Consider the following 12,413-nt stretch of genomic DNA (forward strand, 5'->3'; position numbering starts at 1 on the left):
GTAGCAACCAATATCAGTTTACTTAAATTCTCCTGTATGATTTCTACAAAACACCTTTATTTACTGCTGCCTTTCTCAGCATAATTAACAAACAAATGGATATTCTTCCTCATTATCATCCCTAAAAATTTGATGGCCACTTGCCTACTCATAGATTCTGCTCTACCACGTACTACCGTATTTTTCGATAGATAATGCACACCTAATGTATAACATGCACGTCAACATTTTCATCACTCCTTTTGATGTATAGATAATGCGCGTACGCCAACTAGCAGTAGAATTAGGAAGTACAGACAGAGGGCGGAGGAATTCTTTAAAAGCACATGCATTGCTAGTAGCAGTGGTTGATTATTCCTTATATCCTGTTTTAAAATATTTCATAAAGTAAATCAGGTACGAATGATTTGAAAGGAGATAAAATGGAAATGATAGAAGACCTGAATGAATTGTTTGAGGTAGCAAAAGAAAAGAGTGAGAGAGTTAGAATGATTAGTCTTTTGCCACGGTATGACAGTGAAATGTTTAAAAGGAGGGCTATAATTGCAAATGACTTTATGCGTGGGTTATGTATGACGAGTGGTGTGGAATTTGTGGATGTGTGGAGTGAGTTTGATGGGCGAAAGGATCTATATAAGATGGATGGCTTGCATTTGAATGGTTACGGTGTAAGAAGACTCGAGAAAGTGTTGCTGAATGTAGTGGATGTGCAAATTCAGGGAAACTAGATTTGTTAGGGGGGGGGGGGGAGTAGAGATACAGTCCTTATGGAGGCAGTTGAATGTAAGAATGAATATAATATGCCAGAGCAAATAAGGACAACAAATCTGAGTGGGATAGTTAATATAAGGCATCAAGGTAGGGTTGGGGCTAATGGGGGTCTTAAATTCATGTACACTAATACTAGGAGTATTAGGAACAAGAAGGAAGAGTTTTTGGCCATGGTTGGCACTTCCAGACCACAGGTTATAGGTATTAGTGAAACATGGCTGACTGTAGATGATATAACTAGTGGGATTGAATGTGATGGGTATAGTGTGTTCAGAAATGACAGAGAGAATAAAATGGGGGGAGGAGTATTGTTGATGATAGCTGATGAGCTCCAGCCAAGGAGAATAGAAGTTGAATTGCAGGATAGAGAAAAGAGCACATTTGAGGCCATTTGGTGTGAGATTGTGGCTAGCAGAACTAAATATACAATTGGGTGCTGCTATAGACCAGGTGATGGAAAAGATGGTGGTGACAGTATGCACAAGCAAATAGAAGAAATGGGTGGAAGGAGGGTGATTATTATGGGAGATTTCAACTATGGTCGCATTGATTGGAGTGAGGAGAGGACACATGGGAGGAAGGAACTGGATTTTATGCGGTTATTAAGGGATAACTATCTGCGACAGCATGTAATGGAAAATACTAGGGGTCAGAGAGTACTTGACCTAGTAATTACATCTGAGGATTTGGCTGTAACAAATATGACCACATTGCCACCAATCGGTGAGAGTGATCATAGGGTCTTAACTTGGGAGGTGGCTAAAGGTGTAGAATTTTCAATTAAGACAGGGTACATGTGGAATTATCGGGCTGGAAAGTATGACAAGCTTAGGAGTTTGATTGGTTCAGTGCCATGGCATGTACAACTGCAAGGACTAGAAGTTGATAGTGCATGGGAGGTAGTTAAGAAGTGCTTGCAAGAAGCAATGGCTGACTGTATACCTAGAGTCCGAATAATAAATCAAGTAGGGGTTAAATGGATGAATAACACCATTAAGCTTGAGTTGCAAAAAAAGAAACAACTATGGAGGGAATTTAAGGAGAAGGGTGACCGGCAGGCGCATGAACGGTATAAAGCACAGGCCAGAAGGGTGACGAGTGTGGTAAGAAAAGCAAAAAAGGATTATGAAAGAACATTGGCCATGCAGGCTAAAGAGAATCCTAAACAGTTTTTTAGATATGTAGCAAGTAAAAGGAAAAATGTACATGGCAGATTGATTTTAAAGAATGCCGATGGTAGGGAGGTAACTGAATCAGTTGAGATAGTTGAGTTACTGAGTGAGCACTTTGCAAAAGTATATCATCCAGGTGGTGACATTGCAGAAACGAATAAACCAGTAGATTATACGGGAATTGTGGTTAATGAAGTGGAGGTGAGTAGTCTATTGCATAACCTCAATGTCAATACATCTGTGGGATTGGATGGTATACCAGCTCGTGTTGTACGAGAAGCAGCTAAAGAATTGTCAGTACCCTTGACCATTTTGTTTAATTTGAGTCTCGGGTCTGGGTTAGTCCCGAGCGGGTGGAAAGAGGGGAAAATAGTTCCACTGCATAAAGGTGGTTCCAAGACTGCTGTAGTAAATTACCGACCGATTAGCATATCAGGAATCATTGTCAAGGTTTTAGAGAAAATAGTCAAGAGGAAAATACAAGATTGGATAGAAGAAAATGGGATACTGTATCGGGGACAGCATGGTTTTGTGAAGGGTAGGTCATGCCTCAGTAACTTGCTCACGTATTATAACACAGTGACGGCTGAACTGGATAAGGGTAATGGGTTTACGGTGATTCTACTGGACCTTGCCAAGGCCTTTGACAGGATTCCACATGGAATTCTAATCAGTAAATTGCAGCATATGGGAATGGACATAGGGTTGGTGAGATGGGTAGGAGGGTGGTTGACGGAGAGATATCAGAGAGTGGTTTACTCGGGAGTAGAGTCCACAAGACGGCCTGTGACTAGTGGTGTGCCACAAGGATCTGTTCTTGGACCACTGCTGTTTAATTTGTTCATAAATGATATAGGAAATGATCTGAGAGGAACAGTTCATTTGTTTGCGGATGATGCGAAGTAGGGTAGGGCAATAGTGAATGCAGATGACGTCAAAATTTTGCAGGATGATTTGGATAGATTGGAGGTCTGGGCTAAGGAGAATGGATGTCAGTTTAATGTGGCAAAATGTAAGGTTATGCATTTTGGGGTGAAAAGATTGGCGGCAGTTTACTGCATTGGTGGAACCGTGCTCCAGGAAATTGATGAGGCACGAGATTTAGGAGTGTTGGTAGATAAGGAATTGAAATTTAGGGGACACATTGCAAAAGTGACCAAAACAGCTCATCAAATCACTTGGTTGCTGAAGAATACGATGACAAGCAGAGACAAGCAGGTTATTGTTCCTCTGTATCGAGCCTTGATAAGACCCCATCTAGACTACTGTGCTCAGATTTGGTCACCTAGGTTTCTTCTTGATGGGGAGGAGGTGGAGAGGATCCAGAGGCGAGTGACCAAGATGATAGCAGGTCTGTGGAATGAACCGTATGAGAACAGGTTGAGGATTTGTGGGTTGCAAAAATTGGTTGATAGGCAGAGGAGGGGAGATATGATTGAGACATTCAAATTACTGAAGGGTTTCTATAAAATTGATTCAGAAGATATTTTTGAGAACAGGGCTGGTTGTGGGAGGACTAGGGGACATCCATGGAAACTGGGCAAAAGTGTGGTTAGTAAAGGTGTTAGAGCTGGGTTCTTTACTTTTAGAGTAGTGAATGAGTGGAATGCGCTCCCTGAGTCTGTGGTGGATGCTGTGACAGTGAATGAGTTTAAGGCGAGGTATGATAGATACTGTATGAATGTCAAATAGTTGTGATGAATATGATTTGGGGCCTCCCTCGATGAGTCCAATGACTCCCTGGAGTTGCCCGTAATAATAGTAATAATAATAGTAATAATTATTTGTTTATATTTTGTTATTAGATGTGAATTACCCATGGAAGACAGATGTACTTCTCGGAGAAAATCCTACACAGCACAGTTCAAGCTTGAAGTGGTAGAAGTAGCAGAGGAAAAAGGGAATCGTGAAGCTGGTAGATTGTTCATTGTTGGAGAAAGTAGTGTCTGTGAACGGCAAAAGGCTGAAACAGTCCTGAAATGTTTACATATGAGGAAACGTGCTATGAGGTTTAGAAGGTGCTTGTGGCAAACCATAGGGAAAAAAAAACTGTTTGAGGCTAAAGGTATGAGAATCAAAAAGAATTGTGCAAAATGATAATATAAAGGATTTCAAGGCCTATCCATCTTGGGGTTTTTGAATTCATGAAGAGAAACAATTTAAGTGTGCACTCTTCCACTAACGAACGTCATATAAAGATATAGTTACATGGATTGTAGAAAGTTGGGCTGCTGTAAGTGAAACCTGTGTTAGAAATGGTTTCATTAAAGCACAAGGGAGCATTGGTGTCTGGTGACAATGATTATGTAGCTGAAGAAATCATCATCATCATCATCATCAAATTCCTGCCATGTACCCTCAAGGGGTGTACAGGATATGATAGTACTACATGAAAAAAATTACATCATTATTAATTTCCTATCTACAATTTTCCTCCAAATCAGTCTGTTACTTGTCAAGACTCCAACATTATCAGATCTTATATTTCTATCGTCTAAAGCACTTTGTATCGTATCAATCCACCTATATCTTGGCCTTCCTCTGGGTCGTTTTGCTGCCACCCTGGCAGAGAACACTTGTTTTGCTAATCTTTCCTCGCCCATTCTATTTAAGTGACCATACCACCTGAGATTAGCTCTGCTAACGCATTCCTGGATGCTGACAATGTCAAGTTCTTTCCTAATATCCTCGTTTTTAATATGATATTGCCATTGTTGCCATCTGTTCACGCCTATAATCTTTCTCAGGACTCTCATATCTGTGGTCTCTAGTCTTTGGTCAAGTGTTTTACTTCTGACCCAGCTCTCAGATCCATAAGTTAAAACTGGTTTGAACACTGTCTTGTATACAGCTAATTTAGTGTTCCGACTAATTTCTCTCTTATTCCATATGAATTTATTCAATTGACTTCCCACCATACCAGCTTTGCTGATTCTGTTGTCTATTTCTATATTTAATTTACCATCTTCAGTAAAAATCGTGCCTAAATAGCTGAAATGTTTTACTTGTTCCACAGGTTCTCCATTCACAACACAGTTGACATTTTCAATGATTCTGCCTATTTTCATTGTCTTTGTCTTTTTATTGCTGACCTTCATACCATATCTATTACAACAGCTATTCAATTTAGTCAGAGAATCTTGCAGACTTGTAGCAGATTTATTTAGAAGTATAACATCATCTGCATAAAGCAAAGAGCTGACATTAACATCTCCAATTTTGATATCATGTTTAATACCACTTTCCTTCATAATGTGATCCATATAGATAATGAATAACAGAGGGGATAATGTACATCCTTGTCTCACACCAGATTTAACATTAAACCATCTTCCTGTACTTCCTTCAATTCTGACTGCTGACTTACAACTCAAATAAAGACTAAGTATTGCTTGGTATAATGCCCCATTCACACCATATAACTGCAGCATATTGAATAGCTTCTCTCTTGGCACCTTGTCATATGCCTTTTCCAGATCGACAAAACTTAAATACAGATCTTTGTTATATTCCCATGCTTTCTCGACTATTTGTCGTAAAGTGAAGATCTGATCCTGACAGCCTCTATTTGGCCTGAATCCAGCTTGTTCTTCACCAAGCTTTTCTTCCACAATTCTTCTCAACCGTTTCTCAAGTATACTTGCATAGATCTTGCCAGGAACACTCAGTAGAGAAATACCTCTGTAATTCTCACATTCAGTTTTATTTCCCTTTTTATATATGGGTACTATGAGAGCTCTACTCCAATCATCGGGAATTCGTCCCTCTGTCCAGGCTTTCTGAACTATGCAGTGCAGCCACTGTAATACTCTTATACCACCATACTTCAGCATTTCAGGTCGAATATCATCTACTCCTGCTGCCTTTCCACATTTCAAGCCTTTGATGGCTTTTTCTACTTCAAGTATGGATATGTATTCCTGACTGCATGCCTGGTCAGTGTTTTTTACCACTGTGCTGTCATCACTGCTTGTTTCATTTAGCAGTTTTTCAAAGTAATTACTCCATACTTCAAGGATATCTTTTTCTCCCGTTTTCATGTCACCTTTATCATCTCTAATTCCTTTTACAGCACTCTTTCCTCCATTCTTAAGTTTCTTCAACAACCTCCAGAATATTTTGCCACCTTCTTGATATTTATTTTCTATATTCTTGCCAAAGTCCTCCCATGACTTTTGTTTAGCCAGTTTTACACAGTGTTTAGCATTCTTGCATTTGTCTCTATATTCTCTAAGAGTAAAAGCTGACTTATTTGCCAGGAACTTTTGGTATGCTTTCTTCTTTTCCTTCACTGCCTCTTTAACTTCCTGTGTCCACCAGGGAGTTCTGATTTTTTTATCCTTACAAACAACCTCACCACATGCCTCTCTGGCAGAATCAATCAATGTTTTCTTCAGAGTTTGCCACTGAATCTCCAAGGTTTGGTTCCTGTTCTCAAACTCTTTCATTTTTTCTTCAATAATCTTTGTGTATTTTAGTCTACAGTTCACATCTGAGAGCTGCTCAACTTTTATTCGCTTTAAAACTTTCTTACATGTTATTCTTTTCAATATGAAATTCAATTTTATCCTGCTCAAGACTAAATAGTGATCACTTCCAATTTCAAATCCTCTGTACACTCTGGTGTCCTGCACCAGGAAGAAAACATCACTATCAACAATAACATAGTCAATGAGACTTTTCTTATTCCTAGCCTCTTCTCTCCATGTGAATTTGTGCACATTTTTATGTTGGAACATGGTGTTAGTAATGACCAGTCCATGTCCTGAGCAGAAATCCAACAGATATTTGCCATTATTATTAGCTTTGCTCTTTTCTCCAAATTTTCCCAAAATATTTTTGTATGTCTGACAATCATTTCCTACTCTGCTATTCAGATCCCCAACAAGGACCAACTTTTCATTTTTCATTGTGTCAGTTGCTTTTTCTAAAGCCTCAAAAAATTCCTCCACTTCTACCTTAGTAGAACCTTCTGTGGGACCATAGGCACAAATAAGTCTCATTGTCCAGTTCCCCATTCTCATATTTGCCCACATTACTCTACTTGAGACTGCCTGCCATTCAAGAAGATTAGCCTCGTATTTTGTGTTGAATACTATGGCTACTCCTTCTTTTCCTTGATTGTCATTGCCTGAATATAACATTTTGTATTTATTGCTCAGAAAGAGCTCACCAGTTTTGGTCTTTTTTGTTTCAGTCACCCCTATTATGTCGATCTGGTACTTATCTAATTCCTCAGCTAGCTCCATTTCTTTGCCATTCAGGCTTCTTACGTTGATAGTACCGATCTTTAACTCTGGTGATGTTGAGTTGGGGTTTATTTTCAGATTTGTTCCAGTAGCTGACTTTTCGCTGTTCGCCCTGGTTCCCTGGCGAAAACAACGTGGGCCTTGTTTAACCGGGCGACGCCCCAGCCGGCATGAAATTTTGTCATGTTGTACCATCATTCTATATTTTATATTTTGGTTTAACCAATAAGAATACAATTTGGTCGGCTAAATCCCAAATTGCCAGCCCATCCTCGTCCGTTCAGTATCCAAGTAGATACCCAACAGGGTGCACCACGAGAAGGTGAGGATTGGACATTAGGTCAGAAGCCCTGGTCGGTTCTCCGCATTCCTTTAAAGGCTATGTGAAGGTCTCCTCTCAGTTATACAGCTTTGACCCTTAAGCACCCCTTAAAAATTTCGTTTGGTAGCTGAAGAAATACCAAACGAAATTTTTAACGCAATTGATTCTTTCAATATTGAGTCTGATGAAGAATTTTTTGAATTTGAATAGTGTAATGTTCAATAAATATTAAGTAATACTTCTACCTTAGTTTTGTTATTACATTTGATTTACCTCTCATACCTTTCAAATGTATAACGCGCACATTCGTTTTCAACGAATTTAGACTTTTTTGTATAGCTAACGTGTGCGTTATCTATCGAAAAATACGGTAATTAATGTCTAATATCTTTGCATGTCACAAACTTCATATTCTTCAACTTCAGGACTGCTATGTAGTCAAAACGCTCAAACTGTCAGTTTATTATAGAGGGTGAGTAATTAATACAGTATTTTTCCTTCACAAAGCTGTGTAGTAGCCCACTGAACGCCTCTCCCACAAAGTACCATCACTCTGGAAATACAAGCATCAGTACCATGCAATGCTTTGTTAGCATACTAAAGGATAGCATATAGAGCTGCAAAGTGTAAAAAGCCTAGGGTGTCATGAACCAATGTTTAGGAAGAACCTCTGGACTATACCATTAAAACATTTCTCAGCTAATAATGTTTTAACATCCAAAAAACAATAGACTTATAAAGAATTACCTGAGCAGGAAAGTTTTTCCATACTTTCAGGAAGTGATGCTGTGCTAACAGATGCATTTTTATCTCTAATATCTGGAACAGCATTTCGGCGGCCAGTCCTTCCAGTTTGAAGGAAGTCGTCAAAATTGTTTGCTGCTGGATCAACTTCCATGGACATTTTTAAATGGTATATTATAAGCTATCCAATACAATATCTATTTACTGTTCAACAGCACCTGCAATGAACCAGTTGAGTTTGATGAAAACAACTAGTTTACTGGAAGAAAATTAATTTCAAAATAATAGTATCATTATCCTAAAGCTTAGCCATGTATGTCATACAAAGTTCACAGTGATGTACAAAGGAGTGACAGCTCGAAAAATTACTGCTATTGTAAAGGGGGGGGGAGATTATTTTACTTATTAATATACTTTATTATTCTTATCTCTATCTTATCTCTTTGTATCTCTGAATTATGTTTAATGCTACTTTTGTTATGTACTTCTAACTATTCTTCCTTATCACTCTTTGGTATATCTTTAATATCTCCTTACGCTAAACTGCCTTCCGTACGTGCCTTCTTATTCTTTATTAATTGCCTGATTTTAATTTTTTGAAACTGTTCCAATCGACTTGTATCTAATTTAATTACTGTGGTGGATTTTATCCTACCGGCTGTGCCATTGTAATATCATTGAGAGGGTTCAATCCTGTCAGAACTACGGCACTGTAATATATATATGTTGGGTTTAATCCTGTCGGAATTGCGCCATTGTAAACAGGAGGGGGGGGGGTTATTATTCTATCTTATATACTTTATTATATATATATATCTCTTTAATTTCTCTTAATGTCTTATTATCTCTGTATATATTTATTTTTAATGCTACATTTGTTATGTACTTCTAATTATTCTTCCTTATCACTCTTTGGTATATCTTTAATATCTCCTTACGCTAAACTGCCTTCCGCACTTGCCTTCTTATTCTACTAATACCAGAAAATTTATTTGCTTAAAAGCTGCGCCACTGATGTTCGTTTTCTATTAACAAGAAGTGTAAAAATGTGTCCAGTAGTTTTCCATTTACCCTCAGAATATCCCTAATTTAATTAGTATCTGCAGTCATGATCTACTATCTTTCCTTTACTATCCTTTCTCCTGGGTTCCCGCTAATAGGCTCTAATATTTTTTCGGAACAGTGCATCAAATAATTAAGAATCAGGTGACACTTATTTAATATTTAAACAACAAAATTTAATTCACATAAGACAAGTTTACACTGCATTTGCAGTAATAGAAAAAAAAACATCTTAATTCAAATCTGCATAAATAAATTAGTTAAGTTCCTGCATTTTACTCACACAAATCATATCACATATTTAACAAATTTTCTTAATATAACATAAATCATTTATACTGAGCAATGGTACTTATTACTTAATTGTTAACTCTTATTCATTGAACACATAGACAATATCTTTTATACACAATTGCTCCTTCCTTTATATGCTGGGAATAATCTATAGGTAAGTTTCACCAATTCAGCAAACAGTTACAATATGACTTATTTCAACTACAAATTCCTGACAATTAATTATTTTATAATCTTCAACTGTTAAATATGCCTATTTAGATTAGCCTCTGCTTTACAGTCCACTAATATTCTCTTAAAAGCTCAAGAAAATTGAACAAACGGGTCAACTCACTTTATAGCTGCTACCCACTGTGCACTTGGCTTTGAACTTCTTTATGCCGCGAAAGATTTACTGACACTTCTGGGATGCTGTACTTGCTGCACTTCGGACGAAGATTATCGGCTTGTGGAATGCTTGCATGCGCATTGGACTAACGGATCAATTTCTTCCCTCTGGTTGACAGATCCCGGCAAAGACTCATCAATTTGTCATCAAATATCTGCTTTGCCTGGCGGATCGGCTCCTCGTCATCTTTCTTTTAGATCACTGGCATCATTTCTCCTGAAGTCGCGTTCCTGATGACGTACATCTGACGGATAACTGCCGACAACTTCTTGACGACTGACCGATGACCTCTGGATCACTGATGAAAATTTCTGGAACCGATGTTGCGATCTTTTCGCCAACGCCTTTTATTCGGTCACTTGCAAATCCTTGCATGGAGATAAGTGACCCCCCCCCCCCCCCCGAACATTTTGGTGAAATTCCTTGATTCTTTTCTCAGACTGACCCTTCCTTTGTTTTTCTCCAACACTTCCTAAATCCTATTCGTTCTGGCAGCGGACATTCGTTTGAAGCTTTTGTCGGTCCACCTAGCACTGACCTTGAGCGTTTCCATGTAGAACACACACAAAATTTGACATCTTTACAAAGAGCTAAAAATATACTGTTTACCAGTGGCAAGGTATTTCCTTAATAGTACCTTCTAGAATATTCCCTTATTTGGCAGAGAGCAGATACAGTTCCCATTGGGATTATTTACATTTAAACAAACATCTATGTACAAGTTACAATTCTTACTGGGCTTGACCTTGGTAAAATTTATGTAAAAATATTTAGACTTTTTGGAGCTACATAAATATTTTTACAAAGGCCCACCCCTTCATGAAAAAGTTTAAACCATGAAAATGGATGAAAAATTTTTATACTGTGTTTCTGTGTCGTGAGTCATAAATTCTCTGGATTGAACTACACTCAGATTCGTCAGTTATCTTACAGCAGGGAACGCCATCAGCCTGTTCTGTGGGCTCCTCTTTTCGCGACTGGTGCTGTGACTTAATGTTTTCCTTCAGGTATCTTTTTCTTTCCTGATACCGTGTTCTTCTTCTTCTTCCAGATTTACTACTGTCAGGGCAGTGGCTTCGGCTTTTGCATATCTCGGTAATGTTTATTTCTGTTACATTTCTTATTATATTTTTCACTGTGGCCTTTGTATCTTCCTTTTTATCTGCTGCCACCTTGATACTCGCGATGTGAAATATCTCACCCCCTTGACCTGTTCAGTATCTCTCATAGCTGGGGTTTCAGACAAATAATTTACATTATCTATTTGATCAATTTTTATTTTTTAGCGCTCCCCCCCCCCTTTTTCTTGCTGGGAATGGTCGTTTTTTGTGTTGACCTCATCATTAATTTTGCTAGCGCAACGTCTTTGACTATCCCTCATCCGGGCACCCTGATTGGATCCCGATATAGAGATCTCCCCTTTTGAGAAATCACATGTGAACTTGTGTTTCTTTAGGAAGTCAATCCCAAGTACTACCTTTGCAGTAGTATGAGAGGATTCCAGGAGAATCAATAACTCTGGTGAAACATTCATTTTGAAGTCTGGCATCGACATGTTTACTTTTAATGTGCTTGTAAAATTAATGTAATTTTAACAGACCCCACTGTCTATGCTTGAAGCATAGACAGTGGGGTCTGTTATTCCCTTTAATATGACAGGTGGTTTAAGTTTAGTGATGCCATCGGATACTCGGGATTGTAACTTCCTGAATAGAGATCTGGTTATCACTGAAACTTGTGAACCAGTGTCCAGCAAAACTCTGCATTTTACCCCTCTTATTTTCCCCCTTATTACCATCATCGAATTTTCCTGCTGACTATTTATGTTTCTTGGCCATCTCTTAATCCTCCGTGTAGGATGATGGTGAGTAATTACCATATTGGCCTCAAATCTTCTATTTCTATCATAGTTCCCTCTGTTATAAAAGCAGTTTCTGGCAATGTGCCCAAATTTGTTGCACCTGTAGCACTGGGGTGGTTCTCTCCTATTTCTTTTTCACTGCGTGTTTGCTCAGAGCCTAAGTTCCCCAATGAGGGTTTCGTTTTGAGCTCCCCTAATCGATCAAGAATTGAATTAAGCTTCTCCATCAGTGGCTGCTGTAGCTTTTCTACCTCATTTTTAATAAATGCTTGTAGTTCAACCCTGTCGACAGGATCAGAGGCTGTCAGTCTGTTGTGGTCTACATTGTTTATTTCTTTGATCCTATCTCCCCCTTTTTCTACCTTCTGTTTATTCATTCCCTTTTCTTTATGATTATCATTTTTCTCTTTTTTAGTCTCATTCTTGTGTTCAGACACCTCTGTAATGTTGCATATTTGACTGGCTCTAGATGCTGGATGTAAATCACCTAATCTTTCTTCCCCATCCTTTATTGCCTGATAGCAGTCTTCTAATTTACTTATCTTCCTCT

At 38.4% G+C, this 12,413-nt stretch overlaps 1 protein-coding gene across 2 annotated transcripts in view; it reads right to left on the reverse strand.

Moving 5' to 3' along the window:
* The window catches only part of LOC150097661 (uncharacterized), a 70,355-nt gene that overhangs the window by 21,772 nt on the left and 36,170 nt on the right, over positions 1–12,413 (reverse strand). For both annotated transcript variants that reach the window (XM_090407414.1, XM_090407413.1), the window contains exon 2: positions 8,262–8,476. In XM_090407414.1, coding sequence (XP_090263540.1) covers positions 8,262–8,418 — 157 coding nt within the window. In that variant the 5' untranslated portion in view covers positions 8,419–8,476. The remainder of the gene's footprint in view (positions 1–8,261; positions 8,477–12,413) is intronic.

The sequence above is a fragment of the Typopeltis vanoorti genome, chromosome 17 (genome assembly GCF_054136105.1).
Source record: "Typopeltis vanoorti isolate ZY-2024b chromosome 17, IOZ_Tvanoo_1.0, whole genome shotgun sequence".
NCBI classification, from domain to species: Eukaryota; Metazoa; Arthropoda; class Arachnida; order Uropygi; family Thelyphonidae; genus Typopeltis; species Typopeltis vanoorti.